Consider the following 26,917-nt stretch of genomic DNA (forward strand, 5'->3'; position numbering starts at 1 on the left):
AAATGGCAGCATGGAGGCCCCGACCTGCGAGGGAACATTAGCAGCAGGTCGGGGCCATAAAAGCAGCGTTGAGCGGCGGCCCTGGGCAGCATGGAGGCCACTTCAGGGAGCAGCGCGAGCTGGTGCAGGAGGGCGACGGCTGTGAAGAATGACATCATCAAGGTCCAGGTCGGTGATTGGAGCGTGGGCAGATACAGCAGGAACGGCGAGGTCGGAGCGAAGGAGCGGTGAGAGACTGTGGAGGGACGTGATCGGGGCCCAAGGGAAGGCGCGAGTTCAGGGCCAGGGGCAGCACGGGCCAGCCCACACTGCGATATGTGTGCGCACTAGGTCCATGCAGCAGAGCTGGTCTCCAGTCGTCTTGGGTAATCCTTGCCACTGGACCAACACCTAGCTCTGTCAAGCCCGTGTGGTGGCTGGTATGCAACGGCCACCCCACGTTAAAAAAATTCCCGCACAGGCATCTTCCACCCTGCAAGATGTAGATCGGGTCCTTCACTGAAACACCTGTGAACTCGTCCTTTTATTGGCGTGGAAGCAAGTCATCCTCGTTTCGAGGGACCGCCTATGATGATGATGAAATGGCAGAACAGGCTCGAGGGACGGAATGGCTGTCTCCTGTTCCTATGTTTCAAATATTCAATATTAGCTGTACAAATCAACACATCACTCTTGAGAAAGCTGCCAGGAGATGCACCTCTCTTTAGTAACTTTGCAGAAAATGTAGATGAGTATAAAGGGGAGCGGTGTTTTATGCTTATCTTTATACTTCTGCTAAAATTACCAAACAGAGGACAACGTAGTCTATAGTGCAGTGGGACCCTCTTATTGATCCTGTATTTGGGATATTGGCTTGAAGTATAAAAATTTAACACTCGGAGCAAATAACTATCACTGCTCTCATGAGTTGGACAGACACATTTTATACTCCTATGGGTGTTTCTAATGGCTTTTGTGACTGTGCTCCTCACTAGCTTTGTCTGCTTACAGTGTGCAGTGGCTTCTTGAGGAGTATATTTGGAGTCATTTGATTCAGAGTATGCATTTCTCTTTTCAATTGCTATTGGAAGTTAGGGCGAATCCTATCCCAGTGGGGGCAGTTCTCCACTGTATAAAGCCGTGCGTAGTGTGCAAATAAAACCAGTCTCACTGTGTTCACCTATTTCATTCAGAATGGTTTTGGACTCCAGTTTGTTACTCAGTACAGATTGAGATCGCGCAACTTCATGGAAAGTGTCCTCAGATTTTGGCGATGGCTTTGTGGAAACTGTACTAGACTTACTGTGATCTACACAAATCAATAACAAACAGTTGTTAGTGCCCATAAAAGTACTGTTGCAACACCTATAAAATCATAAGAAACAGGAGCAGGAGTAGGCCATACGGCCCCTCGAGCCTGCTCCGCCATTCAATGACATCATGGCCGATCATTGACCTCAACTCCACTTTCCCACCCTATCCCCATATTCCCTAAATAAAAACAGAAAATTCTGGAAATACTCAGCGGGTCAGGCAGTATCTGCGGAGAGAGAAACAAAGTTAATGTTTCAAGTCGATGACCCTTCGTCAGAACTGGAAAAAGTTAGAGATGTAACAGGTTTTTAAGCAAGTGTAGGGGCAGGGAAAGGGGGAGGAGAGGGAAGAACAAAGGGGAAGGTCTGTGATAGGGTGGAAGGCAGAAAGGATGATTGTGCAAGGCAAAAGGAGATGGTAATGCAACAAAAGACTCTGCGAGGATATCTGCTTTGTACTATCGACCGTGGTCAGGCAAGCCTGGGCGATCATAATGGCCCTGCTCAGATCCAGCGTCTCCGCAGCCAGCAGCTTCCACAGGATTACCTCATGGTTTCTACCTATTACAAAGATGCCGTGCAGCATGTCTTCCAACGCAGTTCCAAACTTACACAGCCCAGCGAGACATTTCAGATCGACAAAAATTCCGCCACGTCCTGGCCCTCAGAACGAACAGGACTGGACAGGATAGATGCGGGAAGACTGTTCCCGATGTTGGGGAAGTCCAGAATCAGGGGACATAGTCTTAGGATAAGGGGTAGGCCATTTAGGACTGAGATGAGGAGAAACTTCTTCACTCAGAGAGTTGTTAACCTGTGGAATTCCCTGCCGCAGAGAGTTGTTGATGCCAGTTCACTGGATATATTCAAGAGGGAGTTAGATATGGCCCTTACGGTTAAGGGGATCGAGGGGTATGGAGAGAAAGCAGGAAAGGGGTACCTGAAGGAATGATCAGCCATGATCTTATTGAATGGCGGTGCAGGCTCGAAGGGCCGAATGGCCTACTCCTGCACCTATTTTCTATGTTTCTATAAGTCTAGATAGGGTGTAAATGGAGATGGCAGAATCACCAAGAGCTGCTGTGGGAAAAAGAAAAACACAAAAAAAATAGGGGCGGAGGTTATGGTCTGAAATTGTTGAACTCGATATTGAGTTGAGAAGGCTGTAAGGTGCCTAACTGAAACATGAAGTGCTGTTCCTCAAGCTTGCGTTGAGCTTCACTAGAACAGTGTAAGAGGCCGAGAACGGAGAGGTCAGAGTGGGAATGGATTGGAGAATTAAAGTGACATAGAAACATAGAAAATAGGTGCAGGAGTAGGCCATTCGGCCCTTCGAGCCTGCACCGCCATTCAATGAGTTCATGACTGAACATGCAACCAGAAGCTTGGGGCACGCTTACAGACTGAACGGAGGTGTTCAGCAAAGCGGTCTTTACTTGTACTACTTTCAATTTAGTATACTGTATTCGCTGCTCACAATGCGGTCTCTTCTACATTGGGGAGACCAAGCGTAGATTGGGTGACTGCTTTGCAGAACACCTCCTCCGTAAGTCTGACCCCGAGCTTCCGGTCACTTGTCACTTTAATTCTCCGCTCCACTCCCACTCCCACTCCCACTCTGACCTCTCCGTCCACGGCCTCCTACACTGTTCCAATGAAGCTCAACGTAAGCTCGAGGAACAGCACCTCATCTTTCGTTTAGGCACTTTACAGCCTTCTGGTCTCAACATCGAGTTCAACAATTTTAGACCATAACCTCTGCCCGTTTTTTTTTTCTTTCTTTTCTGTGTTTTTCTCTTTCCCACGGTAGCTGTTGGTGATTCTGCCATTTCCATTTACACCCTATCTAGACTCATCTTTTGTTTCTTAACTTGTCCCATTGCCATCTCCTTTTGCCTTGCACCATCATCTCTTTTGTCTCTTAATATCTCCTGCCTCCCACCCTATCACAGACCGTCACCTTTGTTCTTCCCTCCCCTCCCCCTTTCCCTGCCCCTACACTTGCTTAAAAACCTGTTACATCTCTAACTTTTTCCAGTTCTGACAAAGAGTCATCGACCTGAAATGTTAACTCTGTTTCTCTCTCCACAGAAATGCCTGACCTGCTGAATATTTCCAGCATTTTATATTTTTATTTCAGATTCCAGTATCTGCAGTATTTTGGTTTTGGCCTCTGATTCCCTTAATGTCCAAAAATCTATCGATCCTTGAATATAGTCAACAACTGAGTGTTCATAGCCCTCTGGGGTACAGAATTCCAAAGAAATTTCTCATCTCAATCCTAAATGTCCGACCCTTTATCTTGAGGCTATGACCCCTAATTCTACACTCTCCAGCCAGGGGGAAACAGGCTGCAGGCACAGACGTGAGGGAAAAGAGGTCATTTCATTCAAAGGCGGTCCCTCGAACGAGGATGAGTTCACAGATGTTTCAATGAAGGGCACGATGTTTCAGTCCTAAACTCCAATTGAGGGGGTGGAAGATGCCTGTGCGTGGATTTTTTTAACGTGTGGTGACCGTTGCACATCAGCCACCACACGGGCTTGACAGAGCTAGGCCTTTATCCAGTGGCAAGGGTTAACCAGGACAACTGGAGATCTGCTCTGCTGCACAGACCTAGTGCACACACATATCGCAGTGTGCAGTGTGCGCAGGGAAAAGGGGTAGAGAATTGATGGATTGTGGGACTCTGTCCCTTTTACAGTATGCCAGGATTCACAGCACGTCCCCTGACAGGTGGAGCATGGCAGCATTGCTGTGGTAATGAGGTGGGACAGGAGTCCCAAACCCTTCGGCCTCAGTTTCCTTTATTCATGTGAATGAATGGAGTGCCCAATTTGAGAGGAGCCCCAAGAAGCTGGTGGCAATCTTCACTCTGACAGTCATCCTCAGACCACAGAAGAAGGCTGGCGCGGTGAATTGCCAATCTTCCTTTCGGGATCCCGGATCGTGTTCAGGTCCTGCTGCCTTCTGTCTGCGGCTTTGCAACCCCCAAGGCTGGCTACGGCTGTGGCTGGTGGCAATGTTCCCCCTCATTTCTTTTGGCCCATGTGGCCCTTTTAACGGGCTGCACGGGCCATTCAAAATTCCATGCACGTGCCATTTTTCTACTGAACAGCCGGCTCACCGACTGCGCGGGTCCCCTGCAGCACATGGCCACGCAGCTTAAAAGGGAAAGCCCGAGAGATTTAACTGCAACACAATGGATAAATACTTGACGTGGAAACATTTGCAGGGCTATTGAGAAAAGAGCAGTGGGGAGTGGGACTTATGGGATAGCTCCTTCAAATGCCGGCACAGACACGATTCTACATGAAGATCCTGCAGAGCTTCAGGCCACCGATTATGTTTGGGCTGGTATGTGACACCCGTTCGATGGAAATGTAAAAGCTGTACCATTAGGCTCACCTGCTGAATTAAACCAATCACTGATAATCTCAGGCCTGCAGCAGCACTTCTGTTTCCCAATAGAAAGCTCTCCCAAGGGGTGCCACCGGACATGTTAATGGCCTGTGGCACATAAATTGTGCAGAGAAGCCTGCAAGTTCCCCCATTGTCCAGTTGACTATCAACATCTAGATCTGAGATCAGCACTTCACTGCACTTAACCAAAGCCAGGACTGATTTAGCTCTGACAACATACTGAAATGGCCTGCTCTGGAGCACGTGTAATAAGCACAGAGACAGTAGTTTCCTATTCATCAGATCCAAAGATAGTTTATTTTGGGCAAATGTGTTGGGGTTTTGTTTATTTTTGCTCAATTTACCCCTTCCAATTCCACCTCCTATGCCCCCCAAATCCCCTGAAGGAACACTGGTTAGCAATGGGGTAGGAACTCTGGAAGTTTTTTCCTTCTTCGCTCAGGTACAATTTGGACAATTGTGAGGCCCACTACTGTCAGTGCAGCTGAGATCAGCGAACTCAGTGCAGACTGAGAAACAGACCTGGGACCTTCAGGTCTCCAAGGCTCAGTTGCTCATTGACTTCAGCACATAAATCCTGACACTCCCAGTACAGTGCTGAGGGAGCGCAGCACTGTTGGAGGTATCGTCTTTCGGATGAGACGTTAAACCGAGGTCCTGTCTGCTCTCTCAGGTGGATGTAAAAGATTCCACGGCACTATTTCGAAGAAGAGCAGGGGAGTTATCCCCGGTGTCCTGGCCAATATTTATCCCTCAATCAACATAACAAAAACAGATTATCTGGTCACATTGCTGTTTATGGGAGCTTGCTGTTTGCAAATTAGCTGCCGCGTTTCCTACATTGCAACAGTGACTACACTCCAAAAGTACTTCATTGGCTGTAAAGCACTTTGGGACTTCCGATGGTCGTGAAAGGCGCTATATAAATGCCACGGCTTTCTTTCACTAATTGAGCCAGTGGAGTAACGGGGCCAGTTCACGAGCTTCCCCCGTAGCGCAGTTGTTAAATGTACTGCCAAGCTGAGCCAGACAAACGTTCTCTGTTGTTATAAAATCATTACAGAAATAAATGCACCTCCTATATTGTTATTGCTGAACTTACCGTGATGGACGGGTTGTTTCACAGCCTTCTCAACTGATGAGGCCATTCCTTTATACTTCTTACGCTAAAACAAATGTAAAAGTTAATTTTTGCCCCATGGCACAATTTGCATTCCCCATCTCGTCAAGATAGTGGGGCCACTTTGATTTTGGGCGATAGTGTAAAATAAGCAATATCGATTCATCTCTCCCATTTTCATTTACATTGACATTTCTTTTCTTGGTCCCCTCCTCTTCCTCATCTACATGCTGTTCCTTGACAAGGCTTTTGACAAGGTCCCACATGGCAGGCAGATCAAAAAAGTAAAAGCCCATGGTATCCAAGGGAGAGTGGCAAATTGGCTCAGTGACAGGGAGCAAAGGGCAATGGTTAACAGGTGTTTTTGCGACTAGAAGGCGGTTTGCAGTGGGATTCCACAGGGTTCCCTTGCTTTTTGCAGTATATAGCAATGATTTAGACTTAAATGTAGGGGGCATAATAAAGCAGTTTGCAGATGATACAAAAATTGGCCATGTGTTTGACAGTGAGGAGGAATGCTGTAGACTGCAAGAAGATATCGATGAACTGGTCAGTTGGGCAGAAAAGTGGCAAATGGAATTCAATCCAGAGAAGTGTGAGGTAATGCATTTGGGGAGGGCTAACAATAAATGGGAGGATACTGAGAGGTGTGGAGGAACAGAGGGACCTTAAAGGTAGCAGGACAGGTTGATAAGGTAGTTAAAAAGGCATATGGAATCTTTCCTTTATTAGTCGAGGCATAGAATATAAGAGCAGGGAAGTTATACTAGAACAGTCTCAGGATAAGGGGAAGGCCATTTTAGACAGAGATGAGGAGAAATTTCTTCACTCAGAGGGTTGTGAATCTTTGGAATTCTCTGCCCCAGAGGGCTGTGGATGCTGAGTCTCTGAATATAGTCAAGGCTGAGATAGATAGATTTTTGCAGTCGAGGGGAATCAAGGGATATGGGGATCAGGCGGGAAAGTGGAGTTGAGGTCGATGATCAGCCATGATCTTATTGAATGGCGGAGCAGGCTCGATGGGCCGTAGGGCCTACTCTTGTTCCTATTTCTTATGTAACTCTTTTCAACTCTAGTTAGGCCACAGCTTGAGTACCGCATACAATTCTGGTCACCACATTACAGGAAATATGTGATTGCACTAGAGGGTACAGAGGAGATTTATGAGGATGTTGCCATGACTGGAAAATTTTAGCTATGAAGTAAGATTGGATAGACTGGAGTTGTTTTCTTTGGATCAGTGGAGGCTGAGAGGAGATATAATTGTGGTTGAGGGGGGGACGTGGAAATTGCGGTCGGAGGCTTCCTTCGGACGAACACCTCCGACATGAAAACAATCTACGTGAATACCTGGTGGTCCCAGAGGAACGTAGGATTCCAGTCATAGGCAGCGTATGGGAACCTGTTCTCAAGATTTCCTGGAATCATCTGGGTCTGGACCACCAATCACTATCTAGTATTCTCATTGATAATAATGGGAACTCTGTTTTTACGATTTCCCATCGCTATCAATGAGAATAACCCCCTAAAACAATAAACACAACACAATAACTTTTTTTTTAAACTCACATATTTAAAATTAATTGAAATTGAATATAATTAAATGTTTTTGAAATTTTTTTTAATGTGTTTTAATAGGGTTAAAAATAAACTTATCTTAATGGACAGGATTTTTAATATAAAAAAGAGTGATTAAATTTAATTTTTATATGTTCTAAAAATCTTATGCTGGTAATAGTAGGCTATACGCCTGCTTTTACCAACCGTAAGAGTCTGAAGGACATTCGCTGAGAAAAAGTTGGGCAAATAGCCCTATTTCTGCCCCACGGATGTCCTTCCTGCGGGGATGCGTTGGAACCGGCATTTGCAAGGTCTTGCTGGGTGCATGCGCACATCATATGCACCCGGCGAGGACACAATTTTCGGCCGAGTGTATAAAATTATGAGGGGCCTACATAGAACGGATAGGAAGGACCAATTTCCCAAAGCAGAGGGGTCAATAACCAAGGGGCATAGATTTATAGGAGTTGGTAGGAGGATTGGAGGGTAGATGAGGAAAAACATTTTCACGCAGAGGGTGGTGGGGGTCTGGAACTCACTGCCTGAAAGGGTGGTAGAGGCAGAAACCCTCATCACATTTAAAAAGTACTTGGATATGCACTTCTTCGGCCCAAATTTCCCCATGAGTTGCACTGTTTTTTTTTGGTGTAACTTGATTTTTCTGGTGTATCTTTTTAACTGCTATTATGGCCATTTAATTTGCGCCAGTGTAAGTGAGTTAGTTAGGTTTTTTTGTTAGGTCAGTTTTTTTTTCAAAAGTGGGTGTTCCCAGCCCACATTCATCATTTATGGCAATTTGGCCAGAAAAAAGTTGTACTAAACTATCTTAGGGCAGCGTATGTGCCCACTTTTTCCGCACAGAAAGACCTTACTTACAATTAAGGAATTAGCGCAAGAAACTACATTTAAAGCACCACCAAGCACCAAACAAAGCACAAAAAGTAATAAGCAATTAATTAACAAATAAAATAGAAGGAACCCTGCCCCTAAATCATCAAAATCAATCAGTAAATAATAAATAAAAAATAGAAATCCTACCTTAGGGAAAGCAGCGGGCCGCCGATGAGGGAGCCCATTCGGCCAGGGCTAGGGACGGGGTGCTTCGGCCCCTCCCACACAGCCTGCAGCGCGTGTTTGCAGAAACGGCCTGCCATGAGCTACTGCACATGCGCGCAGACTCTAGTGCGCATGTGCAGAGGTCCCGGCACTGTTTTCAGTGCTGGGACCTGGCTCCGTCCCCAATCCATTGGGCCATGCTGCGCCACGACGGACGAGAGGCTGGGGAGTGGCCAAATTACAGAGGTCTTTTTTCGGCGCGCTTGGAGACAGGCAAAAGCGCCGCAGAACGAGTAAGGGTGCCAGAAAAAGAGGTTAGGGAAATTTGGGCCCAAAGAGCTGTGACCTACAGGGCTACGGACCTAGTGCTGGAAGGTGGGATTAGGCTGGGTAGCTCTTTTTCGACTGGCTTGGACACAATGGGCCAAATGACCTCCTTCTGTGTCCTTATCTTTCTATGATTCTATGAACATCATCCGCAGACATGGAGTTAGCTTCCCCACCAAATCCATCCCCAACCCCCTCATCCCAGCCACTGTCTCAGGCAGAACCAGACTGATTGCAACACTGGCATCCTATTCAACCCTCACCTGTTTTTAAAAATTTATTCATTCACAGAATGGCAAGTCCGGCATTTATTGTCCATCCCTACTTTCCCTTGAGAAGATGGTGGTGATTCATCTTCCAGAACCGCTACAGTCCTTGTGGTGAAGGTACTCCCACAGTGCTGACTTTGCCATAGCTGTTTGATACAACTGAGTGGCTTGCTAGGCCATTTCAAAGGGCAGTTAAGAGTCAACCACTTTGCTGTGGATCTGGTGTCACATATAGGCCAGACCGGGTACGGCGGCAGGTTTCCTTCCCTAAAGGACATTAGTGAACGACAATACAGTAGCTTTTTAATTCCAGATTTATTTAATTAACTGAATTTAATTACCCCAACTGCCATTTGAACTTACATCTTCAGATTATTAGTCCAGGCCTCTGGATTACTAGTTCAGTAACATCCTTGTCATGTATTCAACCAGCATTGTAACCCATGTATAAACTGACCTAAGTTGTACACCGTGAGAATACTGACCACTAGGTGGGAGACACTCCTAACCTGGACCTTCAGGTATAAAAGGGGAAGCTCCACCCACCTTCATCACTTGAGTGCTAAGGAATAAAGGACAGGTCACAGACTGACCTTCTCTCAAGCATGGGCCTCGTGTGCATTTATACTGTGTAGTAAGGACGTATCAATGGCGACAAGAAACTGGGATTTAAACCACGCGAGCATGGCCACTAGCAGAACAGACGAGAGGTACTGTGTTAAGGAATGGTTGGGACAGAGATTCAACATTGTTAAAGCAGCGCACAGTTCTCCAGACAGACAAGGGCAGTCAGGCATGCCCCAACATGTAGTCGAACCCAGAGGGGGAGTTCGACAGAGACAATGGCAAACTGAACAGCGATTCACGCAATTGCAAGGGACAATGCGGCCAGTAATGGGGCCATCAATACCTGTTAATGGTGCACTCAAGGACAATAACAGGGGCAGTCAGGGACGATTGATTGGCAAGGGACCTTTTGTTTCAAACTGCAACTCATGCTGGAGGCGTGGAGGCATACATTCAGCTGGAGTTTGCAGAGATGAGCAAAATACCTGCAGAAATTGCAGAAATGGACACTGGGGGAAATCGCTGGAAGCTGAAGTTCAGCGAGTTCATGTGGAGCACGTATACAGTTCATACACCAGGACGCCACCAATAATGATGAAAGTGCTCCTCAATGGCATCCCAGTATCAATGGAGTTAGACACGGGTGCCAGCCAGTCCCTGATGGGTATCAAACAGTTCGAAAAGTTGTGGGCATCCAAGGCCAGGAGGCCAAAATTATCACCGATTGACGCACAGCTACGGACTTACACAAAGCAGATCATTCCGGTGCTAGTCAGCGCCATGGTAGTCGTGACCCACAAAGATTCGGAGAACAGGTTGCCACTCTGGATTGTCCCAGGGGACGGTCCCGCACTACTGGGGAGGAGTTGGCTTGCTGTCATGAACTGGAAATGGGGCAATGTCAATGCAATTTCCTCTGTGTAGCGAGTATCATGCTCACAGGTCCTGGACAAACTTGACTCATTATTTCAACCCGGCATTGGCACTTTCATGAGGGCCAAGGTAGTGATTCACATAAACCCGGACGCCAGACCAGTACACCACAAGGCTAGAGCGGTGCCGTACGTGATGCGGGAAAAGATAGAAGGCGCATTGGACCACCTGTTGAGGGAAGGCATCATCTCGCCAGTCGAATTCAGTGACTGGGCGAGCCCGATTGTGCCGGTGCTCAATGCGGATGGGTCGGTCAGGATATGTGGCGATTACAAGGCCACCATCAATCGGGTGTCACTCCAAGACCAGTACCCGCTACCGAGAGCGGAGGACCTCTTTGCGACGCTATCCGGTGGCAAACTTTTTTCAAAATTGGACCTGACCTCAGCTTACATGACCCAGGAGCTGGCGAGTGAGTCGAAGAAGCTGACCACCATCACGACACACAAGGGGTTGTTTGAGTACAACAGATGTCCGTTCGGGATTCGCTCGGCCGCCGCGATCTTCCAACGAAATATGGAAAGCCTCCTCAAGTCGATTCCAGGGATGGTGGTTTTTTAGGACGACATCCTCATTATGGGTTACGATACTGAAGAACACCTCCACAACCTGGAGGTGCTACGCAGACTGGACCGGGTAGGTCTGCGACTGAAAAAGGCGAAGTGCGTCTTCCTAGCTCCAGAGATAGAATTCCTGGGGATAAGGGTAGCAGCAGACGGGATCAGCCCTACTGCAGCCAAGACGGAAGCGATCCAGAGAGCACCCAGACCCCGTAACACGACGGAGCTGCGTTCATTCCTGGGGCTCCTGAACTATTTTGGTAACTTTCTTCCCAAATTGAGCACGCTGCTAGAGCCGCTACACGTGCTCCCATGCAAAGGTCGCGAATGGGTCTGGGGGGACAGCCAGGAAAGGGCTTTTAATAGAGCACGCAATTTGTTATGTTCCAACAATCTGTTAACGCTATATGACCCATGTAAGAAACTTGTGTTAACGTGTGATGCGTCGTCCTATGGTGTCGGGTGTGTGTTGCAGATGTCAATGCCAAGGGTCAGTTACAGCCGGTAGCTTATGCCTCCAGGAGTTTGTCCCAGGCAGAAAGGGGCTACGGGATGGTAGAAAAGGAGGCGCTCGCATGTGTATATGCGGTAAAGAAAATGCACCAGTACCTGTTTGGCAGAAAATTTGAGCTGGAGACAGATCACAAACCCCTAACGTCCCTTTTGGCCGACAACAAGGCCATAAATGCAAACGCATCGGCCCGCATACAGAGGTGGGTACTCACGTTAGCTGCCTATGACTACACAATTCGGCACAGACCGGGCACCGAAAACTGCGCCGATGCACTCAGCAGGCTCCCACTAGCCACCACTGAGGGGGCTACCGAGCATGGTGCTGAGATGGTCATGGCTGTTGAAGCTTTCGGAAGCGAAGGCTCACCCGTGACAGCCCGTCAGATTAAAGTCTGGACAAATAGAGACCCGCTATTGTCTCTAGTCAAGAAATGTGTCCAGAATGGGGACTGGGCAGCCATGTACAGGGCATGCCCTGAGAAATTTAAACCATTTCACAGGCATAAGGATGAACTCTCGATTCAGGCCGATTGCCTACTGTGGGGAAACCGCGTAGTCATGCCCCAGATGGGCAGAGAGGTGTTCATCAGAGAACTCCACAATGGGCACCTGGGCATCGTCATGATGAAGGCAATTGCCAGGTCACACGTTTGGTGGCCAGGGATAGACGCAGATCTGGAACTTTGTGTTCGCAGGTGCAACACGTGTGCCCAGCTGGGCCATGCGCCCAGGGAAGCCCCCCTTAGCCCCTGGCCATGGCCCGCCAAGCCTTGGTCACGCATCCATGTGGACTACGCAGGTCCTTTCATGGGGAAAATGTTTTTGGTTATAGTAGACGCCTACTCCAAATGGATCGAGTGTGACATTTTAAAGTCAAGCACATCCTCTGCCACGGTAGAAAGTCTACGGGCAATGTTCGCCGCCCACGGTCTACTGGACATCTTGGTCAGCGACAATGGCCCGTGCTTCACAAGCACTGAATTCCAGGACTTCATGGCAGGCAATGGAATTAACCATGTTAGAACGGCACCGTTCAAGCCGGCCTCAAACAGCCAGGCAGAACGAGCAGTGCAGATAATCAAACAGGGGATGCTCAGATTCCAAGGGGGTTCCCTACAAACCCGCTTATCACGCCTCCTGTTGGCCTATAGATCCCGACCACACTCGCTCACAGGGGTTCCACCCGCAGAGCTACTAATGAAAAGGACGCTCAAAACCCGATTATCCCTTATACACCCCACCATGAAAGAAATTGTCGAGAGCAGGCGCCAGTCACAATATCACTACCATGACAGGAATGCGAGGGCGCGATGTATTGATGTAAATGATCCTGTTTTTGTCCTCAACTACGCTGCAGGGCCCAAATGGCTCGCAGGCACTGTGGTTGCCAAAGAGGAAAATAGGATTCTGGTAGTTAAACTTACCAATGGACAAATCTGCCGCAAACATGTGGATCAAACAAAAAGGAGGTTCAGCAACCCCATAGAAGAAGCAGAGGAAGAACACGATATAGAGTTCACTCCACCACAGGTGACCGAACACCGGAACCAAAGGGAGGAGAGCCCAGTCACTGTGGGCAGTCCGGACAGGCCTGAGGCACTGCAAACAGCAGACACTCAGGCCAGCGCCCAACATCCGGAGTCCCAACTCAGGCGCTCTACAAGGGAGCGTAAACCACCAGAGAGACTCAACCTGTGATCCCAATAAGACTTTGGGGGGGGAGGTGATGTCATGTATTCAACCAGCATTGTAACCCATGTATAAACTGACCTAAGTTGTACACCGTGAGAACACTGACCACAAGGTGGGAGACACTCCTAACCTGGACCTTCAGGTATAAAAGGGGAAGCTCCACCCACCTTCATCACTTGAGTGCTAAGGAATAAAGGACAGGTCACAGACTGACCTTCTCTCAAGCACGGGCCTCGTGTGCATTTATACTGTGTAGTAAGGACGTATCAATCCTCTTCTCTTCTTAGGTAGTTCCCCGGAATCGAGGATGACTTGCTTCCACAGTATTATGAGTTCTAAGGTGACTAATGAGTCCGATATGGGATCTACAGTCTCTGTCACAGGTGGGCAGGTGGTGGTTGAAGGGACGGATGAGTGGGGTGCTTGGTTAGCCATACGCTCCTTCCGCGTGCTCCCGACGAAGAGACTCGAAGTGTTTGCCGCTTTCTCGTATGCTTCTCCTCCATTTAGAGAGGTCTTGGGCCAGGGATTCCCAAGAGTTGGTGGGGATTTTAAATTTTTTCAGGGAGGCTTTGAGGGTGTTCTTGAAATGTTCTCTCTGCCCACCTGGGGCTCGCTTGCCGTGACGGAGCTCGGAGTAGAGTGCTTGTTTCAGGAGTCTTGTATCAGGTATACAGACAATGTGGCCCGTCCATCGGAGCTGGTTGAGCATGATCAATGCCTTGACGCTGGGGATGTTGGTCTGAGCGAAAACACTGACATTGGTACACCTATCCTGCCAATGGATTTGCAGGTTTTTGCGGAGGCAGCGTTGGTGGTACTTCCCAGTGCTTTGAGGTGCCTACTGTACATAGTCCATGTCTCTGAAGCATATAGGAGGGTGGGTACCACTACTGCTCTGTAGACCATGAGCTTGGTGCTGGGTTTGAGATCTTTGACTTCAAACATTCTTTTCCTCAGGCAACCGAAGGCAGTGTTGGATTTTGTCATCAATGTCTGCCCTTACTGACAGAAAGTTCCCAAGGTATGGAAAGTGGTCCATGCTGTCCAAGGCCTCGCCATGGATCTTGATAATTGGGGGCAGTACTCTGTGGCGGGGGCAGGTTGGTAGAGAACCTTTGTCTTACAGATTTTTAACGTAAGGCCCAGTCTCTCGTACGCTTCAGTGAAGGTGTCAACGATGGTCCAGTAACATATCCATCATCATCATCGTCATCATAGGCAATCTCTCGGAATCGAGGAAGACTTGCTTCCACTCCTGAAGTGAGTTCTTTGGTGGCTGAACAATCCGATACGAGAGCCACAGACTCTGTCACAGGTGGGACAGATAGTTGTTGAGGGAAGGGGTGGATGGGACTGGTTTGCTGCACGCTCTTTCCGCTGTCTGTGCACTTTCTCCACTTCGGGCGGTCTTGGGCCAGGGACTCCCAGGTGTCAGTGGGTATGTCGCATTTTATCAGGGAGGCTTTGAGGGTGTCCTTGTAGTGTTTCCGCTGCCCACCTTTGGCTTGTTTGCCGTGAGGGAGCTCCGAGTAGAGCACTTGCTTTGGGAGTCTCGTGTCTGGCATGTGGGCTATGTGGCCTGCCCAGCGAAGCTGATCGAGTGTGGTCAGTGCTTCAATGCTGGGGATGTTAGCCTGAATGAGGATGCTGATGTTGGTGCGCCTGTCCTCCCAGGGCATTTGTAGGATCTTGCGGAGACATCGTTGGTGATATTTCTCCAGCAATTTGAGGTGTCTACTGTACATGGTCCATGTCTCTGAGCCACACAGGAGGGCAGGTATTACTACAGCTCTGTAGACCATGAGCTTGGTGGCAGTTTTGAGGGCCTGGTCTTCAAACACTCTTTTCCGCAGGCGGCTGAAGGCTGCACTGGAGGCGGTGTTGTATTTCATCGTCGATGCCTGCTCTTGTTGATAGGAGGCTCCCGAGATATGGGAAGTGGTCCACGGTGTCCAGGGCCGCGCCGTGGATCTTGATGACTGGGGGGCAGTGCTGCACGGTGAGGACAGGCTGGTAGAGGACCTTTGTCTTACGGATGTTTAGAGTAAGGCCCATGCTTTCGTACGCCTCAGTAAATACGTCGACTATGTCCTGGAGTGCCGCCTCTGTATGTGCGCAGACGCAGGCATCGTCCACGTACTGTAGCTCGAGGACAGAGGTTGGGGTGGTCTTGGACCTGGCCTGGAGACAGCGCAGGTTGAACAGGTTCCCACTGGTTCTGTAGTTTAGTTTCACTCCAGTGGGGAGCTTGTTGACTGTGAGGTGGAGCATGGCGGCGAGAAAGATTGAGAAGAGGCAACAACCTGGATTTTATAGAGTATCTGTAAAATAAAGGAAAACCTCTCAAGGTGTTTCACAGAGGCATAAGGAAAAAATAGATACTGAGCCACAGAAGGAGATATTAAGAAGAGTGACCATGGACAAAGAGATTGGTCTTAAAGGAGGAGATTATGCTACCTTATTCTGTTTCCGATCCCATATCCTCTCCATCATCAAGACCATCTACTTCCACCTCCATAACCCCGTTTGCCGACTCCTGCCTCAACCATAACTGCAGAAACCCTCATCCATGCCTTTGTCACCTCCAGACTGGACTATTGATTGCAATGCTCTCCTGGCCAGCTTCCTATCTTCCATCTGCCATAAATGTCAGCTCATCCAAAACTCTGCTGTCCATATCATATCCCGCACCAAGTCCCGTTCATCCATCACCCATGTACTGGCTGACCTAGTACACAGCTCCCGATCTCCCAACACCTCCAATTTAAAAATTTTATCTTGTGTTTAAATCCCTTCATGGTCTTGCCTCTCACCATCTCTGTAACTTCCTCCAGCCCTACCACTCCCTCCAGCCCTACCACTCCGCCCCCCAACCCCCCTCAAACTCTTCGATCTGCGACTCTGGCCTACTGTGTTTCCTCTCCTCCCTTGGCTCACCATTAGCGGCCGTGCCTTCAGCAGCTTAGGCTCCACACTCTGGAACTTCCCCTATAAATCCCTCAGCCTCTCCTCCTTTAAGACCAATCTCTTTGTCCATGGTCACTCTTCTTAATATCTCCTTCTGTGGCTCAGTATCCATTTTTTCCTTACGCCTCTGTGAAACATCTTGAGAAGTTTTCCTTGTATTTTACAGGTGCTCTATAAAATCTAGGTTGTTGCGATTGTTGCATATTGATATCCAGAACTAGTTTACATTAGTTATCAGTCAGAGTTCCTTATCCTGTGACCCCCACCCCCCCAACTGGAAGGTGCAAAGAATGGGTGTCAGGTCAGGACGGGATTGACCGGATCGAGCTCCAGGCTCACACACGAAAGGCCAAATTGGGGGAGCCACCACTTCCAGCGGGCTGGCAGTACCCGTAGAACTGTAGCCCAGCAAGGAGTTAGCGACTCCGGAGCAGAGAGATTGGCAAAGAAAATGCATTTGAAAAAGTACCTAGCTCTTACATGTAAAATGTCATCCATTCTGCTCGTAAAAATAGCAATGTGTTGCTATGGATTCTTAAGCAAAGAATCCATGAAGCAAATACATTACAACAATAACTGAATGAGATCTGTAATCATTGTGTAAACCATTAACTTCCTTGAAGTACTTACATTAGATTCTCCACGTTTCTTCACATGGGATTTTGAGCGATGTCCATTCGGATCTGCAACAGGCTGGACAATGTTCTGCTCAGTAAAAAAAAAGTTTTTTGAAAAGTATTATTCAACATTCTTTAACTTAAATTAATCAGTACATATTAAAATTCTATGGCATTAGGTCCCCTTGGAATGAGTGATCATAGCATGGTTGAATTTCAAATTTAGATGGAGGGTGAGAAAGTTGGATCTCAAACCAGCATACTAAGCTTAAATAAAGGAGACTGTGAAGGTATGAGGGCAGAGTTGGCTAAAGTGGACTGGGAAAATAGATTAAAATGTAGGACGGTTAATGAACAGTGGCGTACATTTAAGGAGATATTTCACAACTCTCAAGAAAATTATATTCCAGTGAGGAGAAAAGGGTGTAAAAGAAAAGATAGCCATCTAACTAAAGAAATAAAGAACGGTATCCAATTAAAAACAAGGGCATAGAAAATGGCCAAAACTACTGGGAAGACAGAAGATTGGGAAGCTTTTAAAAGCCAGCAAAGAATGACTAAAAAAATGATTAAGAAAGGGAAGATAAACTATGAAAGTAAACTAGCACAACATATAAAAACAGATAGCAAGAGTTTCTGTAGGTATATAAAAAAGAAAAGAGTGGCTAGAGTAAATGTTGGTCCCTTAGAGGACGAGAGAATTAGTAATGGGGAACATGGAGATGGCAGAAACTCTGAACAAATATTTTGTATCAGTCTTTACGGTAGAGGACACAAACAATATCCCAACAGTGGATACTCAAGGGGCTATAGGGGGGGGAGGAACTTAACACAATCACAATCACTAAGGAGGCGGTACTCAGTAAGATAATGGGATTAAAGGCAGATAAATCCCTGGACCTGATGGCTTGCATCCTAGGGTCTTAAGAGAAGTAGCGGCAGGGATTGTGGATGCATTGGTTGTAATTTACCAAAATTCCCTGGATTCTGGGGAGGTCCCAGCAGATTGGAAAACTGCAAATGTAACGCCCCTATTTAAAAAAAGGAGGCAGACAAAAAGCAGGAAACTATAGACCAGTTAGCCTAATATCTGTGGTTGGGAAAATGTTGGAGTCCATTATTAAAGAAGCAGTAGCAGGACATTTGGAAAAGTATAATTTGGTCAGGCAGAGTCAGCATGGATTTATGAAGGGGAAGTCATGTTTGACAAATTTGCTGGAATTCTTTGAGGATGTAACAAACAGGGTGGATAAAGGGGAACCAGTGGATGTGGTGTATTTTGCCTTCTAGATTGCTGCACAAGATAAAAGTTCACAGGGTTGGGGGTAATATATTAGCATGGATAGAGGATTGGCTAACTAACAGAAAACAGAGAGTCAGGATAAATGGTTCATTCTCGGGTTGGCAATCAGTAACTAGTGGGGTGCCGCAGGAATCAGTGCTGGGACCCCAACTATTTACAATCTATATTAACGACTTGGAAGAAAGGACGGAATGTAACATAGCCAAGTTTGCTGATGATACAAAGATGGAAGGAAAAGCAATATGTGAGGAGCACACAAAAAATCAGCAAAAGGACATAAACAGGCTAAGTGAGTGGGCAAAAAATTTCAGATGGGGTATAATGTTGGAAAGTGTGAGGTCATGCACTTTGGCAGAAAAAATCAAAGAGCAAGTTATTATTTAAATAGAGAAACATTGCAAAGTGCTGCAGTACAGCGGGACCTGGGGATACTTGTGCATGAAACACAAAAGGTTAGTATGCAGATACAGCAAGTGATCAGGAAGGCCAATGGAATCTTGGCCTTTATTGCAAAGGGGATGGAGTATAAAAGCAGGGAAGTCTTGCTCCAGTTATAGAGGGTATTGGTGAGGCCACACCTGGAATACTATGTACAGTTTTGGTTTCCATATTTATGAAAGGATATAATTGCTTTGGAGGCAGTTCAGAGAAGGTTCACTAGCTTGATTCTGGAGATGAGGGAGTTGACTTATGAGAAAAGGATGAGGAGGTTGGGCCTCTACTCATTGGAATTTAGAAGAATGAGAGGTGATCTTATTGAAACATTTAAGATTATGAGGGGGGCTTGACAAGGTGCATGCAAAGAGGATGTTTCCACTGATAGGGGAGACTAGAACTAAGGGGTATAATCTTAGAATAAGGGGCCGCCCATTTAAAACCAAGATGAGGAGGAATTTCTTCTCTCAAAGGGTTGTAAGAACATAAGAAATAGGAGCAGGAGAAGGCCATATGGCCCTTCGCGCCTGCTCCGCCATTTAATACGATCATGGCTGATCCGATCATGGACTCAGGTCCACTTCCCTGCCCGCTCTCCATAACCCCTTATTCCCTTATTGTTTAAGAAACTGTCTTAAATTTATTCAATGTCCCAGTTTCCACAGCTCTCTGAAGCAGCGGATCCACAACCCTCTGAGAGAAGAAATTTCTCCTCATCTCTGTTTAAATGGGCGACCGCTTATCCTGAAACTATGCCCCCTAGTTCTAGATTCCCCCACGAGGGGAAACATCCTCTCAGCATCTACCCTGTCAAGCCCCCTCAGAATCTTATATGTTTCAATAAGATCACCTCTCATTCTTCTAAATTCCAATGAGTACAGGCCCAAACTACTCAACCTTTCCTCATAAAAGACAACCCCTTCATCCCAGGAATCAACCTAATGAACCTTCTCTGAACTACCTCCTCTTTCCTTAAATAAGGAGACCAAAACTGTATGCAGTACACTAGGTGTGGTCTCACCAACGCCCTGTACAGTTGTAGCAAGATTTCCCTACCTTTATACTTGCAATAAAGGCCATTTGCCTTTCCGATTACTTGCTGTACCTGCATGCTAACTTTTTGTGTTTCATGTACGAGGACCCCAGGTCCCTCGGTACCGCAGCATTCTGCAGTCTCTCTTCATTTAAAAATATTTTACTTTACTATTATTCCTACCAAAGTGGATAACCTCACATTTTCCCACATTATGCTCCATCTGCCAAATTTTTGCCCACTCACTTAACCTATCTGTTATATAAGCAGGCCATTCATGAGGTACCTGCAGTCTGGAATTTTATTAAAGGAGCTAAGGTCACACTTGCTCATTACACACAGTACTCAGTCTCACTCTTTATTATGAGTGTAATAATTGGCGACGAGGTAACGAACAACCGCACAAAAATGCAAAGAACAGTCGGCAGCCTGGAGAAGTTCTCAGAAGGGGATGATTGGGAGGCCTTCATAGAGCGACTCGACCAATACTTCGTGGCCAATGAGCTGGAAGGGGACGAGAACGCTACCAAACGAAGGGCGATCCTCCTAACTGTCTGTGGGGCAACAACCTATGGCCTCATGAAGAATCTTCTGGCCCCAGCAAAACCAACAGTGAAATCCTACGAAGCATTGTGTACGCAGGTCCGGGAGCAACTAAATCCTAAGGAAAGCATTTTGATGGCGAGATATCAGTTCTACACATGTCAATGATCAGAGAGCCAGGAAGTGGCGAGCTATGTTGCCGAACTAAGGCGCCTCGCAGTTCATTGTGAGTTTGAGGGATTCTTAGAACAAATGCTCGGAGACTTTTTTGTATTGGGCATTGGACATGAGACAATCCTTCGCAAACTGTTAACTGTAGAAACTCCGAATCTCAGTAAAGCCATAACGATAGGCCAGGCATTTATGTCCACCAGCGAAAACACCAAGCAGATTTCGCAGAACAAAGAAGTTTCGGCCAGTACTGTGCATAAAGGAACGTCGGTTTTGAGCAGAAATGTACATGGCAGAACGTACACGCCAGCTGCTGTGGCCCGACCTCAACTGACCCAGAGTCCGCCATCAACTGTTAATGTGAGGCAGTTAACACCCTGCGGAGGTGATCATCGGTCCCATCAATGCCACTTTAAGCACTATGCGTGCAATGGTTGCAGAACAATGGGACACCTCCAACAATATGCAGGCGAGCTGCAAACCCTGCAAACCACCACGTTGCAGAGGAAAATAGATCTACAGTGGATCAGGCTGAATTGGAGACTCGTACTGAGGAGGCAGAAGTGTACAGGGTATACATGTTCACTACGAAATGTTCACCAATAATGTTGAATGTTGAACTGAACGGCATTCCAGTATCTATGGAGCTAGACATGGGGGCAAGTCAGTCCATAATGAGTAAAAAGGCCTTCGTCAGGCTGTGGGGAAATAAGGCACACAGGCCCAAGCTCAGCCCCATTCACACCAAACAAAGGACTTACACCAAGGAACTAATCCCTGTAATTGGCAGTGCAGAAGTCAAAGTCTCCTACGATGGAGCAGTACACGAACTCCCGCTGTGGATTGTACCAGGGGATGGCCCCACGTTGTTTGGCAGAAGCTGGCTGGGAAAAATCCGCTGGAACTGGGACGACATCCGAGCGCTTTCGTCCGTCGATGACGCCTCATGTACCCAGGTTCTGAGCAAGTTCCTATCGTTGTTCGAGCCAGGCTTTGGAAGCTTCTCGGGGGCGAAAGTGCTGATTCATTTGATTCCTGGTACATGACCCATCCACCACACGGCTCGGGCGGTACCGTACATGATGCGTGAAAAAGTGGAAATTGAGCTGGACAGGCTGCAACGTGAAGGCATCATCGCGCCGGTGGAATTCAACGACTGGGCCAGTCCGATAGTCCCAGTACTCAAGGAGGACGGCACGGTTAGAATTCGTGGAGACTATAAAGTAACAATTAACCGTTTTTCGCTGCAGGACCAGCACCCACTACCCAAGGCAGGCGACCTATTTGCGACCCTGGCTGGAGGGAAGACGTTCACCAAGCTGGACCTGACCTCGGCCTACATGACGCAGAAGCTGGAGGAGTCTTCGAAAGGCCTCACCTGCATCAACATGCACAAAGGTCTGTTTATCTACAACTGGTGCCCGTTCGGGATTCGGTTGGCCGCGACGATCTTCCAGCGGAACATGGAGAGCCTGCTAAAGTCGGTTCCTTGTACAGTGGTCTTCCAGGACGACATATTGGTTACAGGTCAGGACACCATGGAGCACTTGAAGAATCTGGAGGAGGTTCTTAAGTCGGTTGGATCGTGTAGGGCTCAGGTTGAAACGCTCGAAGTGTGTTTTCCTGGCACAGGACATCGAATTCTTGGGAAGGAGAATCGCAGCAGATGGCATCAGACCCACCGACGGCAAGACGGAGGCCATCAAGAACGCGCCGCGACCACAGAACGTGACGGAGCAGCAGTCGTTCCTGGGACTCCTTAACTATTTCGATAATTTCCTACCTGGGTTAAGTACCCTGCTAGAACCCGTACATGTGCTACTGCGCAAGGGAGACGACTGGGTATGGGGGAATTCACAAGAGGCTGCCTTTAAGAAAGCCAGAAATCTGTTGTGTTCTAACAAACTGCTTGTCCTGTATAACCCTTGTAAACGATTAGTGCTAGCTTGCGATGCGTCGTCATATGGGGTCAGGTGTGTGTTACAACAGACTAATGAATCGGGGATTTTTCAACCGGTCACCTATGCGTCCAGGAGTCTATCCAAGGCCGAAAGGGCCGACAGCATGATTGAAAAAGAGGCTCTGGCGTGCGTCTACGGGGTAAAAAAATGAACCAGTACATATTTGGCCTCAAGTTTGAGCTTGAAATAAGCCGCTCATATCGCTGTTCTCTGAGAGCAAAACGATTAATACCAATGCCGCTGCCTGCATCCAAAGATGGGCGCTCCACGCTGTCGGCATACAACTATGTAATCCGCCACAGACCGGGCACAGAGAACTGCGCTGATGCTTTCAGTCAGCTGCCATTGCCCACCACCAGGGTATAATGGTACAGCCAGCGGACTTGCTCATGGTCATGGAGGCATTTGAGAACGAGAAGTCCCCAGTTATGGCCCGCCAGATCAGAACCTGTACCAGCCAGGATCCTTTACTGTCCTTGGTAAAAAAACTGTGTCCTCCATGGGAGCTGGTCTGGTGTCCCAGTGGAGATGCAGGAGGCGATTAAGCCGTTCCACAGACGCAAAGACGAGTTGTCTCTGCAGGCGGACTGTCTATTGTGGGGCAATCGCATGGTCTTACCCAAGAAAGGCAGAAACACATGCATATGTGAACTACACAGCACCCACCCAGGCATCGTAATGATGAAAGCCATAGCCAGATCCCATGTGTGGTGGCCCGGCATCGACTCATGCGTGCGCCAGTGCAACACTTGCTTTCAGCTGAGCAATGCACCTAGAGAGGCACCGCTAAGTTTGCGGTCGTGGCCCTCCAAACTATGGTCGAGGATCCATGTGGACTATGCGGGCCCATTTCTGGGCAAAATGTTTTTGGTTGTCTTGGACAATTACTCAAAATGGATTGAATGTGCAATGTCTGTAAGCATGTCCACGGCCACCATTGAAAGCCTACAAGCCATGTTTGCCACGCACGGCTTGCCTGATGTCCTAGTCAACGACAATGGGCCCTGCTTCACCAGTGCTGAATTCAAGGAATTCATGTCCCGCAATGGGATCAAACACGTCATATCTGCCCCGTTCAAGCCCGCATCCAATGGCCAGGCAGAATGGGCAGTTCAGGCCATCAAGCAAAGCTTCAAACGTGTGTCGGAAGGCTCCCTGCAGACCCAGTTGTCCCGAGTGCTGCTCAGCTACCGCACCAGACCCCACTCACTCACCGGGGTTCCCCCAGCCGAGCTGCTCATGAAAAGGGCGCTTAAAACAAGGCTCTCTCTTGTCCACCCTGATCTCCATGATCACGTGGAGGGCAAGCGGCATCAACAAAGTGTGTACCATGACCGCGCAAATTTGTCACGTGATATGGAGATCAATGATCCTGTGTTTATGCTCAATTATGGACATGACCCTAAATGGCTTGCTGGCACGGTCACAGCCAAAGAGGGGAGTAGGGTGTTTCAGGTCAAACTGGACAATGGACAAACATACAGAAAACATTTGGACCAAATCAAATTGCGGTTCACCAACAGCTATGAACAACCCGAAGAGGACACCACCAACTTTGATCCTCCAACACACACAAGTGTCAACTAACATCATGGTTGACCACGAAGCCGAACTCACCATCCCCAGCAGCCCGGCAAGGCCGGCTGCCCAACAGCCCAGTGAAGAACTGACCAATCCACCCACACCTGCATTTGTACCGAGACGATCGACAAGGGAGTGTAAAGCTCCAGATTGTCTCACCTTGTAAATAAGTGTACTGTTGACTTCACGGGGGAGTGATGTTATGTATTTAACCCTCTGTAACCTGCATGACACCTGACCACCGGAGGGCCTACCTGTTGGGAGTCCCAAGGGATCCCAGCATCCCTTGGGAGCACAGTGTATAAGCAGGCCTCCCACGAGGTACCAGCACTCTGGAATCTTATTAAAGGAGCTAAGGTCACACTTGCTCATTACACACAGTACTCAGTCTCACCCTTTATTATGAGTGTATACTATCTATATGCCTTTGCAGACTCTTTGTGTCCACCTCACAACTTGTTTTCCCACCTATCTTTTTATCATCAGCAAACTTGTCTACATTATACTCGGTCCCTTCATCCAAGTCATTAATATAGCACTGTGACTATTTTCACTGTGTTCTTTCTGCGCCTGTGTCCTCTAGGGAGAGAGAGGCGGCAGACGGGGAGGGGGGAGAGAGAGGGACACATGGGGGAGGGGAAAGAAAGACGGCAGGCGGGGAAAGAGAGACACTTGGGGGGGGGGGGTTGCGGGGAGAGAGAGACACGTGGGGGGGGCGGAGAAAAAACATGGGGGGGGAGAGAGACACGGGGGGGTGGAGGAGAGAGACACGGGGGGTGGAGGAGAGAGACACGGGGGGTGGAGGAGAGAGACACGGGGGGTGGAGGAGAGAGACACGGGGGGTGGAGGAGAGAGACACGGGGGGGGGGGGGGGGAGAGGAGAGCGACACGGGGGGGGGGGGGAAGAGAGACATGGGGGGGAGACACAGGGGGAAGAGAGACACAGGGGGGAGGGGGGAGAGAGACACGGGGTGGGGAAGATAGAGCAACACGGTGGGGGGGGGGGGAAGAGAGACTGGGGTGTAGAGAGAGAGTGACATGGGGAGCTAGGGGAAGAGAGAAACGGGGGGAAGAGAGAGAGACACGGGGGGAGAGAGAGAAACGGGGGGGGGGGGAGAGAGAGACACGGGGGAGAGAGAGACACGGGGGAGAGAGAGACACGGGGGGGAGAGCGTGAGACACGGTGGGGAGAGAGAAAGACACCGGGTGAAGAGAGAGAGACACGGGGGGGGGGGGGAGAGACACGGGGGGAGAGAGAGAAATGGGGGGGGAGAGAGAGACACGGGGGGAGAGAGAGACACGGGGGGGGAGAGAGAGACACGGGGGGGGAGAGCGAGAGACACGGGGGGAGAGAGAGACACGGGTGGAGAGACACGGGGGGGGAGAGAGACACGGGGAGAGAGAGAGAGACACGGGGGGAGAGAGAGAAACACGGGGGGAGAGGAGAGACACGGGGGGAGAGAGAGAAACACGGGGGGAGAGAGAGAGACACGGGGGGAGAGAGAGAGACACGGGGGGAGAGAGAGAGACACGGGGGGAGAGAGAGAGACACGGGGGGAGAGAGAGAGACACGGGGGGAGAGAGAGAGACACGGGGGGAGAGAGAGAGACACGGGGGGAGAGAGAGAGACACGGGGGGAGAGAGAGACACGGGGGGAGAGAGAGAGACACGGGAGGTGGAGGAGAGAGACACGGGGGGTGGAGGAGAGAAGACACGGGGGGTGGAGGAGACACGGGGGGTGGAGGAGAGAGACACGGGGGTGGAGGAGAGAGAGACACGGGGGGTGGAGGAGAGAGCAAGGGGGGTGGAGGAGAGAGACACGGGGGGTGGAGGAGAGAGACACGGGGGGGGAGGAGAGAGACACGGGGGGGAGGAGACACGGGGGGGTGGAGGAGACACGGGGGGGTGGAGGGAGAGAGACAAGGGGAGGGGAGGAGAGAGACAAGGGGAGGGGAGGAGAGAGACACGGGGGGGGGAGGAGAGAGAGACACGGGGAGGGGAGAGGAGAGCGACACGGGGAAGGGAGAGGAGAGGAGAGCAACACGGGGGGGGGGGGGAAGAGAGACATGGGGGAGGAGCACAGGGGGAAGAGAGACACGGGGGGGGGGAGACATGGGGGGAGAGAGACACAGGGTGGGGAAGAGAGTGCAACACGGTGGGGGGGGGGGGGAAAGAGAGACTGGGGTGTAGAGAGAGAGTGACATGGGGAGGTTGGAGAAGAGAGACACGGGGGGGAGAGAGAGAAGACAGGGGGGAGAGAGAGAGACACGGGTGAGAGAGAACGGGGGGGAGCGAGAGACACGGGGGGGGAGAGAGAGACACGGGGGGGGGGGGGGGGGGAGAGAAAGACACGGGGGGAAGAGAGAGAGACACGGGGGGAAGAGAGAGAGACACGGGGGGAGAGAGAGAGACACGGGGGAGAGAGAGAGACACGGGGGGAGAGAGAGAGACACGGGGGGAGAGAGAGAGACACGGGGGTGAGAGAGAGAGACACGGGGGGGAGAGAGAGAGACACGGGGGGAGAGAGAGAGAGACACGGGGGGAGAGAGAGAGCCACGGGGGAGAGAGAGAGACACGGGGGGAGAGAGAGAGACACGGGGGGAGAGAGAGAGACACGGGGGAGAGAGAGAGACACGGGGGAGAGAGAGAGACACGGGGGGAGAGAGAGAGACACGGGGGGAGAGAGAGAGACACGGGGGGAGAGAGAGAGACACGGGGGGAGAGAGAGAGACACGGGGGGAGAGAGAGAGACACGGGGGAGAGAGAGAGAGACACGGGGGAAGAGAGAGACACGGGGGAGAGAGAGAGACACGGGGGGAGAGAGAGAGACACGGGGGGAGAGAGAGAGACACGGGGGGAGAGAGAGAGACACGGGGGGGAGAGAGAGAGACACGGGGGGAGAGAGAGAGACACGGGGGGAGAGAGAGAGACACGGGGGGAGAGAGAGAGACACGGGGGGAGAGAGAGAGACACGGGGGGAGAGAGAGAGAC

At 49.4% G+C, this 26,917-nt stretch overlaps 1 protein-coding gene across 6 annotated transcripts in view; it reads right to left on the minus strand.

Annotated features, from left to right (window-relative positions):
- rsph10b (radial spoke head 10 homolog B) overlaps window positions 1-26,917 on the minus strand; it is a 145,361-nt gene that overhangs the window by 16,659 nt on the left and 101,785 nt on the right. For 3 of the 6 annotated variants that reach the window (XM_070900776.1, XM_070900775.1, XM_070900773.1), the window contains 3 exons: window positions 16,913-16,987; window positions 5,818-5,881; window positions 1,160-1,288 (listed from right to left, as the gene is read on the minus strand). In XM_070900776.1, coding sequence (XP_070756877.1) covers window positions 1,160-1,288; window positions 5,818-5,881; window positions 16,913-16,987 — 268 coding nt within the window. The remainder of the gene's footprint in view (window positions 1-1,159; window positions 1,289-5,817; window positions 5,882-16,912; window positions 16,988-26,917) is intronic. The other 3 variants (XM_070900774.1, XM_070900777.1, XM_070900778.1) reach the window with 2 other exon arrangements.

This window comes from Pristiophorus japonicus, chromosome 15 (genome assembly GCF_044704955.1).
Source record: "Pristiophorus japonicus isolate sPriJap1 chromosome 15, sPriJap1.hap1, whole genome shotgun sequence".
NCBI classification, from domain to species: Eukaryota; Metazoa; Chordata; class Chondrichthyes; family Pristiophoridae; genus Pristiophorus; species Pristiophorus japonicus.